Here is a 25,599-nt window from a genome sequence, read left to right as displayed (position 1 = left end):
TTGAAAACTTGACAATTTGTCCTATAGCTTCAGGCTGCACACACAGCTAACAAAAATAAATATTGGAACATTGTGGTCAAAACTAACTAGGCAATATTAAAAGAAGCGTTTAAATACTCTAATTTTTAAAGAAAACTGTAATAATTGAAAATCTTTTTATTCTGCTATGAGCTTTGGATCAAGCCCCAAAGCAAATTTTGAAAAGTAGACAGCTAAGTATCTGTAGAGATACAAGCAACAGCAACTAGTAGAGAAGTCAGTGTTACGTTTCAAGTCCCACGTTCCAAGGCAGTGAGAAAAAGCTAAATGCATAACAAAAAAATCGTATCTATGCATTTTCCTTATTTTAGCCTTCGGTTCCTAAATTTGGCATGCAATCTCCACGTTTTCTAAATGGAACATTTCCACACACGTATCTAGAGCAGCAAATAGTTTCTGCCATTGCAAGTAAATGGAAAGAAAGATTTTACATAGAAACTCCTAAAAGAAAGTTACTGAATACTGATACTTGTATTTCACAGTTCTTCATTGTAACTCATAAAAATCAGCTCCCAAGGCATCTTTGTTCTGCTACTAACCTCCTTTTCAAAGCACCTGTGTTTATACTTTGTTTATTCGCATCCTTCATTTCTCTCCTTAAACACTCAGCCCAGTATCAGTGTCCATAGAATTTCTTCTCTGCTTCTTTAAGATACTGAAAATTAAAGTAATTTGAAAAAACAACTTCCTAATTCAAGCTGTCGAAATTTGATGACTTTGCTAATTATTTTTTCACATTTAGTATGAATAGAACTCTGATTATAGTTTTTTTTTTTTAAAACCTAAACCTACAGAGCAGTTATTTTGTCTTCTTGCTTTTAAGGCTTTTAACCCTTTAATGTTCCCAAGTTATTAAAATTTGAATTGCTATTATAGCTGTATCTTTTATACCATACACCAGAAAGTTACCATAAGGGACCCTTTAATAGTTAACAAGCTTTAAGATCATGAAGCATTTTGCTATTTAATTGCATATTATTTGGACAATGTGTTTGTTCCCCATTTCAGTTCAGAAAGCACTATTGGTGACCTACTTCCAAGCTTTTCTTGGACAGTTTACATACTATACTTAGATCAAAAATCATCTCCTTACTAGAATTTAGTTTTGCAAATTCTAAGTAAAATTTGGTCAGTCTTTTTCCCAGACAGGGCTTTGTCGAGCTATATGCCAAGTTCTGGAGCCTGGAAGTTGGATTCAGCTCACCCAGATAGTCTCCCTCACATGACTTGGGTCAAGGTTAGGTAACAAGCCATCTGCTTGAGCAAGTCAGCATAACACGGTTTGCAACATTAACTAAACAAGCTATTTCAGGCAAGATACACCAGCTCATAGGCAAACACCCCCCCCCCCCCCCCCCCCTTAAATTTCCCTTGAAAAGTACAGAAAACACTCCCTGCAAGTGAAATTGGGAGGTAGAAGAGAGCCTCTCAGAATTGCCAGTCCCTATCTCTCCTGAAAAATCCCCATATGCTTGAATTACCTGACTCACTAAACTCTTCACAAAGGCACAAAAAGGCAAAATAAAACCTTTCTGGGCTGAATTCTTTATATATTTCTAGTCATCAGGTATTCCTAAGAATGAAATCCTAATGTATTATGAAAAATAGCAAAACTAACATTTCAATTGTACCATTAATGAGCTTTAATTTATACAAGCAGTAGATTTTATTTCCTCTCAAATTAAAAATACTGAGGTTAAATTAATAAAAGTTGAGTTACAACACAAAAAAAGCAACAGAAAGCAACCTTCTGTTATGATTTTTTTTTTAATGTGAGAATCAAATACATTGATCAAGGAACAACTGGGTTGGACTTTATTTTAAATATTTGTAACATTACACCAGTATATAATTACAGTGCTTATTTAAAAAAATATAAAAAGTAGACATTAAATTTTTGTGTACTGGATTTAAAACTTTCATGATGTGAAAAACTATATTCTGTATATTCTAAATCTCTTAGTGTTTAAAACTCAAAGATAAAAATATATACACAGAATATATTAGTAGCTCCACAAAATATGAAGTCACATAATCAGAGTGACCATAAACCAGGTGTAATTAAATACAAACCTGATACTTTTTAAACTGAAGAACTGAGCATCAGTCCAGTAAGAAATAGTTTAAGTATTTTAAGGTGACTCTCACTAGAAGAGTTCCGAACTTTTTACTTTAAATGCAGCAAACTGACAAGAACAAAAAGGAAAGATTTCTAGCATTACTGGTGAATTAAGAAGAAAGCATTTTCATGGAGACAGTTTAAGCTTCTCTTATTAAAAAAAGAGACAAATGAACAGAAACACTACAAAGTATTAGCAGATGAACAAGTTAGGATAATGCTAAATGTTAAAAAACATAAGAGAAAAAAAAAATCAAACACCACCTTGTGTAGGGGGTTAGAATGAGACCACTCCTTTCATGAAGGGCACAAAGTACATAAAAACTCCTTCACTTCTGTTGAGTTCTCCTTTAAGGAATGAAATTAATGTACATTTTATATACAAAGGTATTTTTGTGAAAAAAGGAAGGCTAAAACCAGTTTACTGAAGCCAATTTATACATCTAAATCAGTAAAAAAACCATTGAGACAGGAATTACAGATCAAAACAAACTTACAAGGTATCAGTAGCAAACATAAGGTGAAATATTACAGCAGCAGGTTTACGCATATTCTCTGAATTATGTTACAACCAAAGTTACAGAAGATAACATTTTCAATCTTACATAACATTTTTGAGCAGATAAATTCTCAGATATAATATACATGTATATAATAGTTTTTTAAAAACACTTGTTATTTACAAATGTAATATAGGGCCAGACTCTTTATACAACTATATTTGCATACACTTCAGTATAAGAGTCCTATCAAAGGGAAGCAAAGGAATGACCGAATAAATAAGGCTTTGCATTTCTTAGGCTTTCCCAAATCAGTTCTATGAATTGAGGTTACAGAATGTATATACTTGCCTTTCAATATTGATTTTTACATACAAAAAATTCGCTTAAGGAAAATAATTTTAAGATGTATGTAGAGTTTGACAGCAGAAAAATCTAACTCCTGCCATATGATTACATCCTGGAATTAAATGCATTTTTTATATATTACATTACACATTTAAAGCAATAAAGCAGGAAACATTTGCATCCACAACGGTGTTTATTTCACTAATACATAAAAATTTCCTGCCTTTTTATAATATTTGTACGACACAGAGGGCATTCATTAAGTGCTTCAGCACATTCCTTACAGGCTACTAGGTGACCACAGGGAATGAGGACAACTGATATGTCTTTAGCCATACAGATTTTACAAAGCTTTTCTTCCTGCAAGCGTCTTAACTTCTCTTCAGTACTGAGATCTAAGGAAAATAAACACATAAAAAGAAGTTAACATACTTAGTGACATTCTTTTTTTTTTTTTCTTTACACACAAGTACAATGTTTTCTTGATATGATTTAGAGGTCACACCTTTAAAAAGAAAAAAAAAAATCATGAGATAGGAAACCAACCTGCAGCATGAAATCCTCTTCCCACCCCCCCCCCCATCTCATTACATATCCCAGGCCAATGAAAGAAGGGAATTCAGCTATCTATATCTCCAAGAGCTTGAGTTATCTATAGAATTTAGGATATGCATATTTCAATCAGGAACCATTCTTTTCACTGACTTCCCATTGATAACTTTCCCAAAACTTGTACAGAAGGTGAAAGAAAGGCTCGTTGATACTGATTAAGTAATTTGGATTTTTTTCCCCCCCGAGAGTTTCCCCAGCGAAAAGAATGAGGATGTGATTTCCTTCCCTGCCTCCATTTTCAAAATGCCCATACTTCAAAAGCTTCAAAATTTGTAATGCAGAAAGAATCAATTTTGCATTGTACATGAGCTCTTTTTATTCCAGTTATACCCCATGTGAAAGTGCAAACTTCAAACACCTTCCTCTGCTACTTGGGGAAAGCTCTGCACAGCCAGCCACAAAAATGATGTCCATCTTGATTGCAAGTTCTTTTTCCCCCATAATGTCCATTAAAAATCTTATTAAAAAGAGTGGGCTGGTAAGAGCTCTGCCTAACATGCCAACCAGATAGTCTTTTCCCCTCCCTATGAATTCGCTCATATGCTTGTCTTAAACTGCAAGTCTCCTGAGTTGGAGATCTTGGTTTGGGTCTATCTGCAGAGTGTGCCACACCAGCTTTCTGAGCATAACTTGCATATCGCAGGATAGCTGGAATGCAAATAGTTGAAAATAAAAACCATCTAGAAGTATACTTTTTTCATACTGTCCAAGAAGGAAAGTGCTTCTATCCCATGCAAAATTTTATATTGAAAAATAAACAATCCCCTGCTAAGATCTTTTTATTTTGAGCATACTGAGTATTTGACAGTACGCTGCTGTGTATTTCATTTTGCCATCAGAGTCCCCACATTTACAATTATTCTTGTTTTTATTCTTAAATGACACTATCATAATAAATTTGGCTTTTTAGTTATTAGCATGTATAACCTTTCCCAGAAGCACACTAGACTTAACACCTCAGAAGTGTATAATACTGAAATAATTCTACTTATTTTATAGATTATATTTACAAATGCTGCTATACTCAAATATTTTAACAGCCTCTTTGTTCAACTTTTTTTTTTAAATGTCCAAAAAGAAATCTTTTGAATTTTAAATTACACTACTGTAACTTCACCTCAGGTAAGACTTAAATCAGAGGGTAGAATAAACACATAACAATAAGCTATATTTCACAGACTAAAAAGCTGATATGAAAGTACACACAGAGGTTTTGTAATTGAATAAGCTCATCTTGCCCAACTGGGATTTCAATTGATTCTTCTTCCCTTGTATTTTCTTTCTGAGCACTTAAGTCTGCTACCAGATCCTCAACAGATGTGTGACTTTCTCCAGACATCTGCAATCTCTTTTCCATGGTGTTCCTAATCTCAGACAAACTGAAACCCATGTCTATGGCACTTTGTACCAAAGGATTCTGTAAGAGATCAACTAAAACAAGAATTAAAAAAACCAAAACAACAATTAACAACGATTAATCTGATTATCAGACAGTATTCACTACAGCAAGACACCTTTGCAAATATCTAGCCCAAGCAACTGTGTTTCTGATTTGAGAATTTTGCTGGTTGTAAAAGTCACATGGTCAAAACACCCAAAACTGTAGTTTTGAGATGTCTTCCACCCTAGCTTTCCCAGCCTTCCTTCATCTATTTATAATATAGTAATCCTCCAAGATTTGCTATTCAAATCAACTACTTCATCTTCTTAAATAAAATGTCTTATATAATTAACATCAGAAATTCTGTAACTGAATGTTAACTGAAAAAAAATTCCAAAATTCCAAGGCAGAATAGATACGTATTTGGTAGCATTACACTACTTTTAATTCAGTTCAGGGAAGGGGAAAAAAAAAAAAAAAAAAAAAAAAAAAATCACACATATGTTTAGAGAAACGAATAAATAATTTGAATTTACAAACCCAAAACACAGCGCCACCAGCAAGCAAGCAAGCCTATCCACAATAAGACACAACACTACTTTGGGAAACCATTTTTCAGTTTGCTAGACCTCCCCCTTCGTCTTCTCAATGTAATTTTTTGAATAGATTTGTTATTTTTTGAATAGAATTGTTAGCAGTGTGCCCTATTTCCAGTTCTTCTATTACATGTAAATGACTAATTTCTTCTTCACTTAAGAAGACTGTTCAAAGAGCAAAACTTCTTAGACTAATTTTCAGTCTCATAAACGAGCAGCGTGTGAGAGATTTTCTCAAATAGGTTTTGTGTAATCACTCCTATTAGCAACAGCTATCATTCCCTGGGATGAAGTTGCTTGACTGTCTTCCCACCACCCCTCGAACTGTCTTGTCTTTTTATTGCTTGGTATTTGCAAAAAACATTGCAGGAATGCGTAATACTGGAACACATAACAAGCTATTTAAGCTTTCTCAGCTTCCTAGTCCTTGCCATTTAACAGACCAACTCTTCCTGCCTCATGAAAGGCAATGATTGTTTCATTTCAGTATTCTTTAACATTCATCCCACAGCACTACTAATTCAATACTTGAGGCACACTTAGTAGCTATAAAAAAATAAGACTGCATTCTATACGCACTTCTTTCATGGTTTACAACCTTTACTTTACAATATTTATCCAACCATGATTAGATTTCCCCTAAGAGAAATAAAATTCACTCTGCAGTTCTTTAGAAGCAATGGAAGAGTATCGTCCAACAATTTGCCTGTCATGCTTTACTTAAAAATGTAATAGGGTTATTTTTAAAATTAACTATTTCCTTTACTATACACGCAAATACAGATGTTCCAAAATAGGGGGACTGTTTGTTTGGGGTTTTTTTCTAAACAGATACCTTTAGGAAGTATTGTCCCTTCAGCAGCTTCTGTCTAAAAGTGAAATATAAACAGACAAAATTACAATTCTGGAGAAGGTGAAAAGAAACCTATACAGTTACAAGACAGAAAACAGCTATTTGATCTCAGTTATTTAATCGATTAAGACTATTAAATAACTGCAAAGGGATCAATGTTTTGTTGTATCTTTCATATAATTATAAGTTTTCATTTTAACCCATCTTTGCTATAATTGTATGTATTTGATTGTGAGTCTATGGAAGAATTATAAAACATCAGTTTTACTTTTTAGTAACTGCATACAAGTTTAACAATGCTCTACCAACAAGAAAAGAAAAATTATCTGAAATTATTAATCATAAACTTTAGGTTCCCAGGCTATAAAACAAATAGTACTTGTTCAGTACCAAATATACAACATATACAAGGGACCCTATCTGTGATCCATAACCCAACTAAGGAGAACTGCGAGCTCTATAAACCATGAATGACAGAACCATAACATACTCTGATGTCTTTCACTTTCTGCCGATGAAAGAAGCAGCAGGAGGATAAATGATAAGCAGATAATTAGAAGAGTAACTTCATATGAAAGTTACATTAAGACTGTTTTCTATTTTAACAAAATGGTATTTGATTAATAAGCAAGACACTTACTGTTGAGTCCCTACATCCGTCTCTTAAATGAACATTATTTATAAATTCTAGCCCTTTTTCCTTTTTCACAAACGTGCACCTATAAATGAAAATATTTAGTTATAATAGAACTGCATAAGCAGCAAACAAAAATTGACTACATAACTTTGAAAAGCTTCAATAAATTTCCTACATTATACAGAATGATTGCTTTTGAAATGTCTAAATGTTTAGACAACATCAGTAATGTCATTTGAATGTTTCTAGAAACATCTTAATCACTTCAGCAGTACTTATCTTTCTAATATTTTTGGTGAAATGGAAAGCTAAAGAGTTGTGTCCCATGACAGCTGATGCCACAGGTTTATAGAAGTAAAGACTCCAATGAAAAACAAATGTTAAAATGTTGGTTCTTTTAGTCTTTTGCAATCATAGAAAAGCAGTCACTAGTCAGACAGGTGTCTTACATGCTTTTCTTCCTATTATTTTCCAACCAGTCCAAGTCACTGGGCAGAGCTCTTCCCCACCAGAAGATTTAAGGAGTGCCATAACTCCTCGACAATGGTTCTCTAGCTTCAGCAGTTCCTTCACCTTCAGCAGCTCATGGATGCAGACAGCCTTCTGCAAGACTGACACACTGCTGCTGAAGTTAACGTGCAAACAAAAACTCCATGTAAGACAGTTAATGATCTGAGAGGAACTAATAAAATCTGACATAATTTAAGCAATCTAAGCCAAAATCAAACCTATATAAGGAGTGAAACGTAGCAAGAAAATGCATCTTAACCATTCACTGCACCAAGGCAAAAATTTGGAATGGCATCTCTTTCAAGCAGCAGAGACTAATAACTGAAAGCTGCCAGCCACTACTAAAAAAAAAAGATCACCTAATGCATAAATACTAACTTCCAGCTTCTAGAGAGCCTTTCACCACAGGGACAAATTTGGCAGCTAATGCATAAGATACTTGTATAACATTGATAAAATCAATGTTACTAAGTCTTTGTACTTGGACAGCTTTTACCCACCTGTAAGAAACACTAAGTCATATACCATTCCTCCTCCTTTCCTCAAAGCAGATCTTAGACAGTTTGTCTAAAAAATACTTCTGGGTCTGGAATCCTCAATTCTTTAAAATTACGCAGACGTATGTTTTGAATTTGATATCACTACTAACTTTTTTAGGTTTGTTTGCACCCTGACGGAAGTTTAATTATTTTGTATCCTAACATAAGTTACAAACTCTGGCATGTATGAAACTACTAAAATTACCATTAGAATGTAGCACTTGGATAATGAGGACAAAAAAAAAAAAAAAAAGAGATCAGATAAGTATTCACAAAACTTTATGATTCTGCTAGCAGAGACATCAGTTAAGTCCAGACAGAAATCTTCCCTTTAGTAATTCCTACAAACAAGCTGACATATAAATGATGCTGACTTCGAAGTAAAGTTATTCAGAAGGTACAGTTTCAGGGTAACTATTCAGACTGATCACCTTTAGTAAGTTACTTCTGCCCTCAAATTCTTGAGGTTTACTTCTCTTTCCCAACCACTTTAGAAGAACTCCCTCCTACCTCTCAAAGAAGACATGAGGTTAATGTCCTCTTTTGAGGCCTCCAATATAACATTAAAGCCTATGTTGATGATTACACATATAATGGAAGGACTACAGAAGGTAGAACAGATGGAACACAAAAATAAGGGCCCCATGCAAAATATTCCTTAAAATCTTTTCTACTTATTGAAAAGGAAAAATATAAACCATGGAAGATAACCGATATTCCTTTGGTGCCTAAATGACAAAAATAAAGGAGGAGGAAGTGGAAGAGAGCAACTAAAAAAAAAATTCAGTTATTTTCATAAATCTAAACAACATTAAGCCATAGTCAACCTTCTGAAACCTTTATTAGTATTCTCTGTCATTAAAATATAACACATTTTAAATAAGACTCAGACATGCAACAGGAAAACAGTAAAAAACTACCTTACCCAGGAAACCATTTGGCATGCTGATCCCATGGGTTTTCATTTTCCTTCCATTCTTGCAATCCTCCACCACAGTGGAAACACAAAACATGATCACCATTACCTGAGGAAATGCACAAGAATAAAGTTACATACTTATAGTAGGCATAAGTTCTCAACTAAAATGTTACATTATTAAGTATTTGATTAGCAACTGTAACTAAAAATAATTCCATTTGCAAGGAGGACATAATACATATAATTTGAAGCATGTTCAGGAGGGACTTGAGCTTAAAAAAATACAAAGTAAGAGGTACAAGAAATATTTGGAATTTTATTTTAGCAAGTAATTATGCAGATAAAAAACAAAAGCTAAAAATAATCTATTATCAAGTAGCTCAATTCACTGGCAAACAAGCCATGAAGTAGTCTACCACAAAGAATTAAGGATGTATATGTGCCTTTTTGGTCCTCCACCATTAAGATCTACAGGCTCTACAGAGCAGTAGCATTAACGGACTGAGATGTTAGGAGAAACTGCATTCTCTCTGTTCTAGCACCATGCCTACTGTAATCAAAGACTGCACCAGAAACTGCTTAGATATTGTGTTTACTGCAATGAGAAAGGGTATGGACAGATTTTTCCTACTGACCTAAATCATTCTAAGGCCACACTAACCAATTTTCACAGAAGCCACTTGAGCAGCCATCGGGTCTGATAAGCTGGTGCCCATGTAGTACCCCTCCACAATACAGATCTCACTTGGCTGTGAGAAGCTAGGTACTTTTAGGAATTCAAGAAGAAATCAATAAAAACAGTTCTACTGGATACAAATATTGCATGTATATCACCTATACAAGAACATATCAAAGGTTTTATTTCTGGCCACAAGTAAAACAAACGGAACCAGATTAAAAAGTTCTGAGAGCTACTAAGAAAGAAGCCAGTTAAGATGAGAGCAAGAAATTAACCCAGATAATCCCCTTTTCTTGGTGACCTAGTGTCCTGGTTCAGCTAGGATAGGGTTAAGTTACCCCAGCAGAGAGGGGGAAGAGATCTCCAGCCGGGTAATTCATACCATACTGACATCAGGTCCCTGCGCAGCAGCGCGGGAACTTTTTCCTTTGTGGCTTTGGTGACAGGGAGCACGCGAGCGAGCTGTCTGTAATCATTTGCGGTATTTCTCTGTATATCTTTTGTCTTGTTTACTGTTATTACTGTTTATTGTTATCATAGCTACTGTTATGTTCAGATTGTTTATTACACTGTTGTATTAAATTTCTTCTTATTTTTACCTGGGTTTGTGCCCTACTTGTGTCCGAGGGTGGGGGAGGGACAAGGGCAACGTGGACCTATCACACCTAGTAAGAGCAACGCTTTGCACTCATACAGCATTTCTCAGTGAAGAATTTCAAAGATGAAACATGCTTTAACAGCACTGTGCAATTCAATCTAATTGAGAAACCAATGCACAAATACGTTGGAAGCTTATCCATGTCAAATACTTCATGTCTAAAAGTTAAAGCTCTTCCACTGGAGTCACTGTCTTCATAAAGCTTTTACAGTAGTAGTAATGGTATTTGCTAGTTTCGGGTGTCCCAGTGCTATAATGCAAATGTGTTAACTAAATAAAATGGCAACGCATGGATTGTCTTATTCATAGGCTTCTGTACGGGCCCCAAGCCCACTAGCTAGACCTAAGGTAGATAGCTGGAGGACAGCACTTCATTTAAAAAAAAAGAAAAAAAAAATTAACTTCAATAATTGTCATTGTGAAAGATGTATTATGAGGGTTTTAGCAAACAAGGAAAACACACTTTATGTTTTACTGTTAAAAATGAATTTATGACCAAGTTTATACTTGGATATTAAAAATACTTGGTATCATGCGTATCATTTTACACAAGAACTATGAAAAGTAGTTTACAGAGTAAAGAAATTCTGACAAATCATTCCATATTAGAATAAAAAAACACCTTTTTTTTTTTTCATTACAAGACACTCATAAAATTTCTCTGTAAAAGATAGGAAGCATTTTAAGGTCTGCCTTACCTATGCTATAGAACCCAGCTTCAGCAAGTTGCTCCTTGTCAACAGGATATATCCAAGTTAAAAATGTTTGTAAACGTGTTCCATATTTTGCCATAGATGGATTCCATGGATGCTGCGCATTGTTTAGACCACTTCTCCCAAACTCAGCAGAAACAGATTCACTTGGAACATTTCCTATGTCCCGGCCCAGGACGAAAAGGCATTTGGGAAAATGCCTCTTGTGTTCTGACCAAGCTCTGTCACTGGGTTCCCAGTTTTTCAATTTTCCATCACAACAAAAACATGCCACTTGATCATCAACACCTGTATAATAGAATCCAGCATTAGCTAATTCCTGTGGTGTCAACTGGTCATTGAGGGGCCAGTTATAAAAAGACTTTAATCTCGTCTCTTCGCTGCACATAGCAGGGTTTTTTGGATACAGATTATCTGACATATCCACAACCTGCCTAGTTCTCAAAAGGTAATCTGCCTCCACATCAGATGGGTCATCCAGAGCACACCGCAGGGCTGAATCGCTGGAACCATTTTCAGTTCTATGCTGGTAGTTCTGGGCAAGAGGATGTATGTTATTTCCCAGAAAAGTAGATTCAATAACAAATTTGCAATTTGGGGAAAGGTTTTTGTGTCTCTCAACTGCGGAATCCCCAGGTGCCCATCCTTCAATAGTTGTATGGCAACTGAAGCACTTGACTTTGTCACCTTCTCCAGTATAAACAAAGCCAGCTCGTGCTAGTGCTAATGCTGAAACTGGGCAGCCAAGTGGAAATTCAACGAAAGTTCCCAGTCGGTAGTGTTCCTGTGCCCATTCCTGGCCATGGTCAGTGTCCGGAGTGGCACAAGCTTCCGAGTTATCTGGGACTTTACACGTCATCTCTTCATAAGTAGGGCTCTCCTTTCAGATTTCCTAAACAAAGAATAAATGTTTTAATTTCACAGACAGAAGAATAGATCATACACATATGCAAGCCTAGAAACAGGCTGTATTAAACTACCCATCCTTTACGTATTAAAATAATGCCTCGTCCTCTTCCTTTCCACTTCACCCTTACTTGCCTCTTGCCTCCCCTGCCATGCAGTGGCAAACACCAGAACAAAATAAAAAAAAATCTGTAAAGAAAGGCAAGAAGCTCACGAAATTTTTACAGGCCAATAAAAATTTACATGGAAAACGCACAGCTTTGTACTTTTATAGCTTTAAAGCATGGTCTACTTAAAAAAACAAGCAAACATTGCAAGATTGAAATGAATAAAATATTTAACAAAAGCTCTGGGCAAAACCCTGCCAAAAGGCTCCTGAACCTGAAATAAGAAGTTACTGAATTTAAAATACTGATCTATCCCAGACCACATTTGCAAGATTTTACAGCCCAGTTCCAAAACACAACTATCTTTATTTCTCCCTGTACGAAGGCCATGACCACCATGCCATGCCCATTACAGATGGGCATCAACTGGTATCAAAAAGATCAAAAAGAAAAAAGCCTTTGGATTTATGTTATGAAGGCATACATCGTAGTTTTCTTTTTAGCAAAATATCTCACAAAATAAACTATCAGATGTTCACTGGGGCATTTTACCAAAGTGATGTGCTTTGCTTTTAAGGTCAGCATCTTGGACTACCCAGCACCAGCACTCATGCCCAGTACACTGCTTCCACTTTCCCATGCCCTGCCTACACTCTCTATCAAAAGTTCCTGCGCCTCTACCAACACCTCACCTTTCCTCCCTTCTCTCCCTGAAGGAACCTCATACTCGCTACCACCTGTCCCACATTCCTATTCCTGCCTACACTTTTCCAGTACTGACTGCTAGTCCTGCCCTGTGCCCTTCTGCACCAGCAGGCTGCTAAGAGCCCACAGACAAGCCCCTTCTGTCATGAGGATGAAAACAAGCTACTTGGTTCCTGCAGGTCCTGCGCAAGAACTGCAAATTGACACAGCCATCACCTTCAGCCCAAGATGAAGAGAAAAAATTAATCTCTGTCCTCACAAGTGCAGTGATATTATTGACTTAGGAAGTCGTGGGTAAAACACAGGCTACTGATGATACACATCTCAAACTTACTCCTTTATTGTTAAACTATTATGAGACTGCCCAAACGGACTTGTTAATACAAAGCAATAATTCAGCAATTATCAAAAAGAAATGCATATACGGAAGAACAGACTATGTATTTATTTGAACTGTTCTTTTCCATCTTCTATACGGATCCTGCAACATACCCTTACCTTTATAAGGTAAGCCATCAGGCAAAAATCTAGCTTCCTCAATACGCTCCTTCCTCAACACCTGCATTACTATTGATTATACCTTCTGTAAGGTCAATGGAAATGTTATAATTGTCATAATTGCTTATATAATACCAGATTTAGCTTCTACAGGAAGGACAAAACCCTTCTTAAAGTTCAGAAGGGGGAGGGGAAAATTAAAATGACTGTATGTTACAGGATCGCTCCATCCTTTGCCAAGATGACAAAGATAATTAACCTATAAGCAGGCTGAGAGAACATGACATTAGACAGGCAGCATGCTTGCTTCACATAATCATGGATACAAAACTACTTCTGTGCACCAGCTTTAATTCCTTCTGGAAGTCAGTTCATGACTAATGCAATGACACTAGAAATTACACTGTGGTCTTCTGTTTTAGCTTAGCAAATTCAAAAATAGCTTCTGAATAAATTACATTGACTGACCTACAAATCTGACCTATATGCTTGCTTTGACTTTGAAGGGAAAAAAAAAAAAAATCAGTAATTACAGGTAGTAATATGAAAGCTGTCACAATACATGTATTTAATATACATATGTATATTGAAAACAATCAGGTTTTATAACAAAAGTTTAAAAGTTCATGTTTATTTCCTTTTAAAATCTTATTTTAAATCTTCTAGGACTGTTTCTGTAAAGATCTCAAGTGACCTCATAGATCAATCAATCACCATTACTACTACACTGCACTCATACAATAGTTTGTATTTGAGTTTGTATACTCAAATACCATTAGGTGCATACTAATTTTTTTATCCACATGCCTCAAAGACTTTCTACAAGGCAAACAAAAGCCTACCACATATCCTTCATTGATTGCTTTTCAAAATGACCGTTGAAAAAATAAAATTGCATATGCTTTCAATGTATGAATAGCAGTATATCTTTACTATTTTACTTATATAGAAATGAGTTCTGAAACAGTGAAAAACCAACTCATACCATTTAAATTTTTACATATTAGCTTTTCTGGTTTATATTTACTTTAAAATCAGAATAGAGCCTCCACATCCCTCTGATCTGCTGCAAATAATTGCAGCAAATCAAGAGACAATCTACTCAGCCATTCTATGTAATTTGCCCTGCCTGTCCTTAGTGAAATCATGGGTAAAGTCAGACCAAGGTTCAAGCCTGACAGTTCTCAAGAATTTACTGGAGACAAAGATCACTCTTGGTTTGTGCTTTTTTGTTCCCTATGCCATATGGGGTGACCACATATTACAGTGACAACTACATGAAGTAAAAAACAGTTAAGAGACAGAATTAATTATGCCCCCACTTCTCATAAACCACCTACATGTTCCATCTTAACCACCACTTCACTGCTCCATTATCAGAGCTCACCTTAAAGTCTGTCATTCTTAAAAAAAAGTCTGATACAGCAGTATCATATACATAGAGAATAAATAACTTTAATATATATCAGATGCATATATATAAAGCTTCATTATAACATGAAGTCATTTTTCATAAGCTAAAGAAGATATTCTACCAAAGCAATTTGAACAAGTAGTGTATCTTAAGTAAGGCCCAGCTTCTCCAGTGCCCTCTGACAGAGATAAACTTCAAATCATACTTACGCTGCATAAGCAAGCCTGGGTCTTGAAGTACTTTTCTGGACTCGTCACTAAAACTCTCCACCTTCAACATCAGAAAGTTTAAGAAAGCTCATAATATATATATATATATTTATTTTTTTTTTGTAAATAAGCTGAACATTTTGACAAACATCTACTTTTAGATAATTCCAAAACCCCACTTCTTTAAAGCAGGCTTCATTTTCAGAGTGCCTGTAAACATATAATGTTTAATTGTGTATTTTCTCCTCTTTTCCCAAACTAACTTCTCACCTTTAAAAATACTGGCTGCAGAACTCAGAATACCATGTAGGTGGTATGCCTCATATACAACAGACTTTCCTAACGGAAATAACAGCATGTGTTTTAACCTATTACTTAAATTAGTTTGTTACTAGTCTTACTCCAGTTATTCCGTTGATCCTCTTGGTGTTTCCTGGAAAGATGTGTGTGTGTTTTAATGACACTAAGGAACTGAGAAGGAAACACTTGAGCAAAGACACAAAGAAGGAAGAAAGAGGATCAATGACTAAACTGAAGTATTAGAAATCAGGATGGAGATGATATTCAATTAACTGTAATGTTATTTTCCAGTTTGATTGATTACTTTTAATTAACTGTGAATGCTAGACAAAAATAGACTAACAGAACTACCTAATATTCAGTATCTGTACCACCCTCAACTGACATGGAAATCACAGGGTAATGCCTTTCAGTCAGATACAACAGCGGTATCTGAAGCAGGAAAAAAAATAAATCTCTATGCACTGTACTGGAAGTTCTAACAATTGAGGGAAAACATAATTGGAAATAAGCATTAGGATAAAACTAAAAAAAAACCCCTATACATAATGCATCCATCACTCAGAACACTGAGATTAGTGGCTTTACTCTTACTCTTACAAATAGTTTTTTCTACAGTGCTATGAATCCTTCAATACTCCTTCTGCTAAGACAGCGAATAAAAAAAAAATTACATCCTCAACATGATGGTAATCAAAATATCTGCCACATTTTGATTCTCTGGAGGTAAGCAATCTATCTTGATTCTCACAATGAAAACAGCATGAAAAGCACAGACCAAAAGAGCAGTAAGTACTGACAGAAGGTCCAATCACCACAGATCAATTCTTTAATAGGAAGCAACTGTTTCAAATTATATCAACCACATTATTTAACCTTGATCTTTTGCAGCAGAAAGATCCAACCATCATTCTAGAAGTCTCTCAAAACCACGTATAAATACCACAGTGACAGAAGCAGGACAAATGCCTTGCAGGTATCTGCTACCTTTAACAATGCTCCATGCACATTTTGAAGCCTTTTCCTTAGGACAGCCCCTCCAAATACAGCTAGTTTACACTTTAGAATAATTTTATCTAAGAGAAGATGACATGAACATATTTACTAAACACTGAGTCAAACTCTCCTCCTGTGTAACTACTTCTTTAAATACAACATTAGCACTACTTTAAATGCAGCATCAAGTTCAATTATTTCTATTTCACACAACTGTCAAAAGCAACTGTTCAACGTGTAAAATTAAGACTAGCTTACAAATAGTATTTCTACACAGGTTTTCTAACAGTTGCCTTACTCCAGATAACTGGAGTAATGATTTAAAACAGCACCTTGCACCATATCAGCATTTGGACAAACATTAACTGCAGAGGAAAAATAACTGAAGATAGATTTTTGAATGGTTTATGGCAAAGAAACATAAATTCATAAAAAGCAACCAACTAAGATGTGTACACAAGACTTTACCATACATACCAGCAGCAAACCCAAGTTCAGAGAATATACTTTGTGTACATGGAAATGAAGCCCTTCTGAACAGATTATCACATATGAATTAGAAGGTCCAGAAGTGTTAAAAGTTCATCTTTACTTATAAACCCCAGGACATTGTTTAAACTATTACTGATGCATTAAACACCTTATACATGCAGTGAGTAAACAAAGCCTGGTTTAGCCTGAAAGACTTCCAGAAGCTCAGCCAAATTTAATCCTGCTTCTAAACATCTGAAGGTATTTCTCACAAGACATTTCCCACTTTCAGGCTAAAGTACCAATTTATATAGTCTACTGATTTGTTTCAGAAGAAAAAATAAAGACAAGAATTTATAACAAAATTGTTAACTTACTCAAAATGCAAAATTGTACACTGGTTTCGCAAGACAAACATGTTTAGTTCAGCTTTAAAAATATTAACAGGTATGATTTTAGGCAAAAATACATCATTGCATTACCTAGATCTGAACTACTTCAAAGGAAAAGTACAGGACCTGCGCTTCTCTTTCAAGTATATTTTATTAGGCATGACTATTTCCATCGTTAATTCTAAAACAGACTGGCATTATAAGGAGTTATTTTTAATTCTTCCACATGACAAGAAATGGCAGTAACCTACTTGCACAGCCTCGTGTTCCTGAGCAAAGGATACATAAACATTGAGCTTCTACTACTTGACATGCTGACTATGAGACCAATGTTAGTGTTTATTGTTGACTGAATTTTGAAATGTGAGAATAGTGCACCAAGTAAATATCAAACAGAACATACTGTACCAGCTGACACCCAGATTATGCATATGTCACTTCAATTAATTTCACTTTGTGCCTGCTCAGCTGCAATTAGATCAAGGAAGGTGCATGCTGCTAACTAGAAACATTAAAACCACAAGAAACATACAATTTATTTGAAGTGCTTACAAATCTTAGTATATTTACATCTAAATATCAATAGCCATTTAAAAAAAAACCCACCTCCTTAGTTGTTTGGGTTTTTTTTTTACTTTCATTTATAAAGAGGGTATGTATCTACACAACGCCTTTTGATTCAGCGCCAAAGCTTACATAAATCCATCAGCTCAGCTTCATTTGTCTGTTTTTTCAAACAGGTCCTACTTAGCTACCCATCAGGGTTTATCATCATAGGAAGTCAGTCAGCTGCTCAAGGTTATAGTAGGCTATTAAATCCTCCTAATTCTTAACTCTAGTCACAAAGACTTTTACAGTCTATCCATTTTAGAAATAAACATAACTAGGCTAATAGAAACATACCATTTTGAGAATGATTTTCATATTGTTTTTTTCTTCATGAAGAAGTCATATGGGTATGGAATAGACCAATAAACAAGAAGAATGGATTTGTGACAGTGCTCTCAGTAGATAAAAGTGGGACAAATTTGCATCTGCCAAGGGCAGAGAAAAAAAGAATAGTTTTTTGGTGAACTTGCAAGACAAATGTCTTCGAAAGGACTTTAGCTGTATGTATGAGAAGGAAAGAGTAAATACCAGCTGCTATAGAAAAAACTGGCACGTTGTAGCCTAAGTAAATGGTCCTACAGAGATGTCAAAAGTCAAACGTAAGTCATAATCAATTAGAGCCAGTAATAAATGTATAGATCAGTGTTATCCGAAGTGCCCAAGGAAGAGAAAGGACTAAAGGTCTGGAGAAAACCTTTTTATATCTACCACACCTTGCTAAGTGTTTAGTACAAAGCACAGTGTGAAAGAGATGTTGGCATTTTTAATTTGGACACAGGAAAGCCTGTCTAAAGCAACGGTTTATTTTTGACAGCTGCTGCCACTTAAATGAATTGCCTACAGACGACAGTACCTAAAAATAAGGGGGAGAGAGACAGACCAACCCCCCAAAACCCACCAAAATGACACAGAAAAAAAATCCTACCAAACCTCAAGCATACTGAGAAAAAGATGGAAAGATAAAAGGTAAAAGTAGAGATCAGGAGAGCCAACACCAAGATCAGAAGACTTCAAATAACCCCCCACCAAAGCAAACCAAACCAATAAAAAAGGAAGGAGCAAACTTTGACAGTCTCAAGTTTCTCTGGCAGTTTTAGTAAGATGAATGTTTTATTCATGGCATAAGCAGGAATACAATGAAATATTTTTCATGAAAGGCGCTATACTTGTGTAAATCGTGCAGGAATCTGTGTATGGTTTAGCTATCAATTTTTAATTACAAGGTTGCTTGAATTGTACCATTTAATCTTATTGAGATTCTGTAAGCATTTTTTCAGGCAAATCGTAGGGAAAGAATAATTTTTTACGTTTCTGACTTTCCTCCCCTCACACTTCTGAAAAATCAGACTATTAGTTTTTCCATCCTGTTTCCACATTCCATACCAATATCTTCATTTGCTTAATTGTTCTCTTCCCCTTCTTATAAAAGGTTTCTTACACAACTCACTGTTGTTCATTTCCAAATCAGTACTACAACTACCATATATGTGGGGGGGAATAAATTTTTCAGAAGATCCATTTTTATATTACACACTTACATTTTAGACTTACAATTCAAGCAGCATAAAAATCTACTTTCTATATTATTTTTATGTTTTAACTTTAGAACATTAAATTCATTAACTGCTGTATTATTAACAGGATTTTGATTTAGCTTCAAGTTCTTCCTCAAGAAGTTGAGACTAAACTTTTGGAACTTTTCCCTTTAATAGAAAACAGCTTGGAAGTTATATTTAGTACTATTTGAAGTGTACTTCCATCCATGAAAGTCTACCAATACATTTTGGGGGCTATGCAAGCTATGCAGTTCCTACCCCTGTAAAAGTAAAAACGGCAAGCTACTTTTGTCAACTATGAAGCAGATGAGTTAATAAATAAATACATTAAAAGTTTAAATCTGTGATTATAAAGTGTACCACTACAGAAATATAACCCCTAAAATCTGAGTTACTGCTCTTTTGGTTAAGAAGCAAAAAATTACCTAGTCAATGGGAATGTATGAAGTAGAATAGCCAATAGTAAAAAATGCCTAGCAAAACCTGCAGTGTCCTTGGATGTATCTCCTTTCCTGAGTACAAGCTGTGCTCCAGCTTTTAGTGCTACATCCTTTTACAATTATAACTGAAGACAAAGATGGGAAAAGAAAGTGTCTTATTAAGAAAGTGTTTTATTAAGCAAACACAATGATACAAAGCTTCAGCTACAGCAACATGATTAATGCCACAGCAAAACTGCTGACTCAGTTCTGGATTCTAAAGAAAAGTTGTAAAACCACACAAATACAGAGAGCCCATCATTTCCTGCCTTGCCCACCGGCGAGGGTGTTCAGTTCCACCTAGTTAATACCAAGTGGCACTGGTCAGAAGTTTATTATCACATTCATTTAACTGCAGCCTGATGCAGAAGCAGCATTGTAATACTTTCTGGTATCACTAGCATCAATGTTTTGCCATCAAACAGTGAGGTGAATTTGTATATATATTTCAATACACACACATATGTACATATGCACACACACAACTCATCGTCTTGTAAACTTGGAAATTGCTCTTGAATTACCCTCTGTATTTTAATTTTAAATTTGTCAGGAAATTGGGATGACTTGGGGATTAATTCTAGTTATAATACTGTACCAAAAGTGAAATACGAAAGTTGCACCTGTTGAAAACATTTTGCTTGCCTTTCTATTTAATGAGAAACTCTCTGAAACATAGAAGGGGAAGGACAACGAACTGCAAGGTATGTGCAGCTTCATTTTACATTTTATGTGATAGGAGTGACATTCAGTTCAAGCTTTGCAGCATGCCTTCTTCAGTCTTAACATACTTTCAACCTTCACACACGGCTACTTTTTTTCACGTACAAAAATCTTGCTATTTCTGGAGCCTGACTTACAGTCATCCTATTCAGAGTATTTTGGATTAGAACTCACAAGACAGACCACATACTATGGAAAATAAAAAGCAGTAGAGGACTGTACACTGTTAAGTCCTGAAATAAAAAAAATGTAAAGGATACTTACAATAGTTTTTCCCTAAGAAATTCGTATCCAATCAGACCAAGTTTTGTAACAAATTAATCAGAGGAGATACTGGTTTCATCTCTATTTTCCACCAATCTTTAGAACAAATTCCAATATTTACATTCCTGTTGGTAGAAAAAACAAAGGTTAAACATTTTCCTTTTTCACATAACCTTCAGCATGGTTTACAAATGCACAACTCCAAAACTATGATTAAAAACCCCCCAACATTTAAAAATTCTATTCCTTGGCCAAGAAATCCAAATGAAAATATAATCTAAAGTTGAAAGAGTCTGACGTCAGTGAATGTCTGAAATTCAGATGTTTTACTAAAACTAGCATGGGGGATACAAGATTGGGAAGACTCCAGAAGATCCAAAGAGGGCAAAATATAATCCTGGAATAAAAAATTAGAGGGCAGCAAAAAGGAGAAAGCAGACAGAATAATATTCAGTGATCATCTTCCCTCTCCTAGAAAATTCTGCATCTGACTGTAAACTGGATTTTCTGAAACTCTTCAGCTCCCTGCAGGTGCCTCACCCACTCTGGGAGGATAGCAACAGACACAGAAGCACTATCACAGGTATACAGAGGCCTGAAATGTAATCCATACTTCAAAAAACAAGATATGAACACACATTTCCTTACTGTTCTGATAACAAATGCAAGTCTGCCTCATATCAGTGGGAGCAGTCAAAAAAAAACCCCACAACCAAACAACCCTCAACAGAATTCTTTCACTTTTGCTGCTGGTTACAAAGGGCAAGGTCAGAGGAGGTACAGAACAATCATTAACTTGTTCCTTTGCCCTTCTTGGCCAGTGCTGTAGGTGCCAAATTTTCTACAGAAAAATGTAGTTGGGTGTTCTTTAAAGGCCCTCAAAGAAAACTATAAAACAATTGAGTAAATAGCAAAATGAAGCACTAAAGAAAATGAAAAATATCCAAATAAAAGCTTAATCAACAAATCCATCAAATAAAAATTTGCCTTCTTAGAATACTTCATATTTGCCTTCTTAGAATACTTCATATTTGTCTTCTCTGTTATGTGGTGATTTCACGATAGAGTACAATAAGTTAATGTATATAATGCTACTTTTGGTTAAGGTATTAGATTTAAAAGAAGTATGACAAAAAAGATTTTTTTTTTTTTGTTCCCCCAACTTGGTTGCTTTTCCTTCCAAATTGGTCTACCATAAGATCTTGTAGCTTCTAATTATTTAAGAAACAAAAATCTTCCCACTCAGCTATATGAAGTACTAAAATCGCAATGTGAGATTGTAGCAATGAAGGGATAATGAAAGAAGTTCTGGAAAAATACCTAAAAGCAGTTACAAGAATAAATTTATAATCTTTAGCAGATGCAGATTAATAACAGTTAAAATTGTCAGAAGTTATCAAGACTAAAAATAGTTCTTGCACCCATTTACAGGGCTCTATCAGGAAGACAGGAGCAACAGAGACAGTAGTGCAGAAGCAGAAATACACTGTTAAATATATCAGCGTTAACACAGAGCCACTGTGCAAAAGAGAACTGCTTGAACTGGTGTGAATTACAGCTGAAAAAAATGTAAGTGAACTTTTTCCTGCAGAATTCTTAGTAAATACTGAATTCTTCCAGTAGAAAACGTAAACAAAACGGGATTTTTTAATAACACGAAGCAGAATGGTCACTCTAGAAGGTGATGGGTTTATTAAAAAAAAGGAAAAAAAGAGCGGGCAAGAGGAGACAATACTCAAAAGATGTCAGAAGAACCAAAGACGGCCCCAAAAACCCATACTAGCATGTGAATTTTTTCCTTATACAGGGAGAACAGAAAACTAAACATTCTATTCAGAGGAAAGTCGGTTGTGGACCTTCCAGGCGGCAGCCGGGGCGCGGGTCGCAGACCCGCCCGGAGGGGCTGCGGCTCCGGGACGGGGCCAGGCGGAGCCGGAGGGGCAGGGCGGGCCCGGCCCGGCTCGGCGGCGCGCCCCGTTGCCATGGCAACGCCTCCCCCGGCTGGCGACACTCCCCGCCGCCGCCCGGCTGAGGCCAGGGGGCAGCGGCGTCCCCGCCATCCTCGGGACCGCCGGCACCGTCCGCAGGAGGGCCCGGGCAGCGCCGGGAGGGGTGAACCGAGCCCCCTGCCCCGCTTGGGGAGCTCCGCCGAGCTGCCCGGGGCAGCGAGAGCCACCAGAGCGAGCAGCCGGGGAGCCCAGGCCGCCCACTGCCCCAAAACACCGATGGCCACAACCGTGCCCGCCTGACAACTCACCGCGCCGCGTCCCCCTCCCTGCCGGCACCGGCTGCGGGAGCCGCTCAGCAGCCAGCGCGCACCGAGAAAATGGCGGCTCCCGGCAGCCTCTCCGCGCCTCGGAGGCGAGAAGGGAGCAGCGCCCCCTGGCGGGCTGGGGGGGGTGGGTGGCCGGGTGGCAGCCCGGCTCCCGCCGGCGGATGGCGGCACGTAGCGGCAGCAGCCGGGAAGCGCAGAGCGGCCGCGCCCGCCGCCGGCCCGCCTCACCCCTCACCGCCGGCCCGCCTCCCCCCCACCGGCCCGCCTCACCGCCTCCCGCCTTCCGCCTCCCCGCCGCGCCTCGGCGCTGCTTCCGCTTGCCCGTCCCGTCAGTGCCTCCGCTGCCGCCGCGCCCCGGCGGGCCTAGCCAGGCCGCGGTGCCCCTCTCCGCCATCAGCACCTCCAGCACCACTTCACAGCCTCTTCGCCCGGCGGATTCTGGCGTGGAGCATGCGCATCCCGGCGCCCTGCCTGCCCTCACCGCGCGTCCGCGCAATAACGGCCCGTTGGGACTCAGGTCTGTCAAGCACAGGGCAGTGCCACGGGGAAGGGGCTCCCCGGCGGCCTGGCCACGGCCGCTCCGCACCGGCGGGCCCTGCGATCTCACGGAGGCTGTCGCTGGCCGCCTGACAAGATCCATACTAATAAAGTTACAAGTTTGACCTACATAAGGTGTGGTTCTTAAGAACTACCTTGGCTGAAATATTGCATGACAGTGCAGTTATTTATTCTGAAATGTATAGACTTCTCTTAACTGGCTGCATAAAGGAACTGAGAAATCACATACCAGACACTGATCTTCCAAGTACTCTCAGAAGACGTGAGATGCCTACAAGTGGTACTTCTCAGTACATTTTTGGCTGCATTATAATTGTTCCTTAATCTTTGCTCATAAATCATAGGGATAGTAAAGCAAAGCAGGTAGTGCTACTTATTAATAAGTTTGCCAGGGCCTTTTTTTTTTTCTTCAAACTGTGTTCTCACTAGCAATTATAAATTTAATGTATCTGGACTGGAATTTTCCAAATCAGCCAGAAACCTCAGGCTATTTTCTTTGGTAGTTGTAGGCAAATCATCTAATCGTTTTCAAGATTAAGATGGTTGTTGTGCAACATTAAAATATTCCATAACTTTTTTCTCCATTTTAGAAACCCAGGTGCCCTCATGACTGATTCAACAAATTGTAATGTAGCGAAGACACTTAGCCTTATGTAGGGGACCTGCATCCTGCTATCCTCAAGAAAAGTCAGCTACGTGGAGTAATGTTCTCAAACTTTGTTGGCTTTCTTGTTGTGCCTATGGTTAGTAGCAACTTTTTTCAAATCACGTGTCTCAGAAGACTTGAGGCAGATCGTCTGGGACAATTTCAGGATAAGCAGTCTAATTATACAGTGTCCCAGATGGCTTGCAGATTCTAGGGCTTAGACTGAAACCCTTTTGGATAAGCACTGTTTCACACTGCATGTTGACCAGCACATACTGAGACACCAATTTGATTCAAAACTTCTAGTTCTTTTAAGTACATATAGTAACTTCCATTACTGTAAGTACTGAAATACTAACAAACTCCCTTTGGTTGATTAGGAAGAAATCGTAATGAATATTCAAAAATAATCATTCAGTAATCAGGATGCAAGTCCTCATATTACTTGCTCTTCATTCAAAAAAGAATGGCCCACAACCTAAAACATTTATGCAGCCTAATGGTGATGCTGAGCCTATAAAAGATTTCCCTGAACTAAAGGATAAATAGTTCAAAATGTCTGAGACTTTTGAAATACATTGAGACTAACAAAAAACTATCAGAAAAGATATTACTATGGATAGGTTTTTGTTAATATTTCTCTTGAAGAAAAAATTTGACTGCAGTGCTATAAACCTTTTGTAATTTGATACTGCAAAGATGTGATAACACCCATGATTAACTTTACACTAAGTCATCTACTTAGTTTATAATCTAACTTAAGTCCTAATGCTTACACTTGTCATTCTGCAATTTTTTTTTTTTAATTTTTATTTTTTTACAGTGGCTCTTGAAAGTAATTGTATCCTTAGACTTGTTTCCATACTACTGGTATCTGGTGAGGTTACTATGGCCCTCACTCCTTCATGAGAATAGCATTTCCAGTCCCTCACTGGTAATGTGTGGGCCAATTTCTCAGGAGTTTGGCATTTCTCTCAATTTGAAATCTTCAGGGTATCTGTATAGATTAAAAACAAGAAATGAAATAATTTCTAGACAAGAAAACTGTACTGAAAATGCAGACCATTTTTCAGGGAAATACTACAAAAGTATTTCAGAGATGTTCTTTAATGTGAACAGAGATGGCCTCAAGAAATGTGCCATGGAAAAAAATTACCATGGACACACAACTGACTGAAATTTTAAACCACACGTCAAATACATAGTCTAAATCTCTTTGTCTCTTCTGTAATGTATGCACATACTATTTTTCTTTTTTAATTTGTATTCTTTATTTCCTTAAGAGAAAAAAAAAAAAAGTCTTTAGTATTACAGGCAATATTTGTGCAAGCCAGAATTTGGTTGCCTAAAAATGCCAAGATGATAATGGTACACGTTTCACTATCTGA

At 37.0% G+C, this 25,599-nt stretch overlaps 1 protein-coding gene across 6 annotated transcripts; it reads right to left on the bottom strand.

Annotated features, from left to right (window-relative positions):
• Positions 1 to 1,693: 1,693 nt before the first annotated feature.
• On the bottom strand, positions 1,694 to 23,664 carry XIAP (X-linked inhibitor of apoptosis). Of its 6 annotated transcripts, XM_074914860.1 has the most exons (9): positions 22,990 to 23,262; positions 20,733 to 20,857; positions 11,089 to 11,995; positions 9,060 to 9,159; positions 7,089 to 7,167; positions 6,431 to 6,464; positions 4,862 to 5,049; positions 4,311 to 4,320; positions 1,694 to 3,401 (listed from the first exon to the last, which is right to left on the bottom strand). In XM_074914860.1, the coding sequence occupies exons 3-9, from the start codon at positions 11,960 to 11,962 to the stop codon at positions 3,208 to 3,210; spliced, it is 1,479 nt and encodes a 492-aa protein (XP_074770961.1). In that variant the 5' UTR covers positions 11,963 to 11,995; positions 20,733 to 20,857; positions 22,990 to 23,262; the 3' UTR covers positions 1,694 to 3,207. The 6 variants fall into 6 exon arrangements, with proteins under 6 accessions (XP_074770961.1, XP_074770960.1, XP_074770959.1 ...); XM_074914859.1 differs by lacking the exons at positions 4,311 to 4,320; positions 22,990 to 23,262 and adding an exon at positions 23,278 to 23,664 and having other exon boundaries at positions 1,695 to 3,401; positions 4,825 to 5,049; XM_074914858.1 differs by lacking the exons at positions 4,311 to 4,320; positions 22,990 to 23,262 and adding an exon at positions 23,329 to 23,664 and having other exon boundaries at positions 1,695 to 3,401; positions 4,825 to 5,049.
• Between the last annotated feature and the right edge of the window lie 1,935 nt (positions 23,665 to 25,599).

The sequence above is a fragment of the Athene noctua genome, chromosome 11 (genome assembly GCF_965140245.1).
Source record: "Athene noctua chromosome 11, bAthNoc1.hap1.1, whole genome shotgun sequence".
In the NCBI taxonomy this organism is placed as follows: Eukaryota; Metazoa; Chordata; class Aves; order Strigiformes; family Strigidae; genus Athene; species Athene noctua.
Note: the sequence above shows the minus strand (reverse complement) of the source record. Positions and strands in the feature narration are given on the sequence as shown.

What these genes read in the sequence shown, in the direction of transcription:
- XIAP (XM_074914859.1), bottom strand. Translation starts at nt 11,962, where the DNA reads ATGACGTGTAAAGTCCCAGATAACTCGGAAGCTTGTGCCACTCCGGAC. An exon ending in CATGCCAAATGGTTTCCTGG is followed by an intron (nt 7,168 to 9,059) that starts GTAAGGTAGTTT and finishes TTTCATTTATAG; the next exon opens with GTGCACGTTTGTGAAAAAGG. An exon ending in AGGGACAATACTTCCTAAAG is followed by an intron (nt 5,050 to 6,430) that starts GTATCTGTTTAG and finishes TTCTTGTTTTAG; the next exon opens with TTGATCTCTTACAGAATCCT.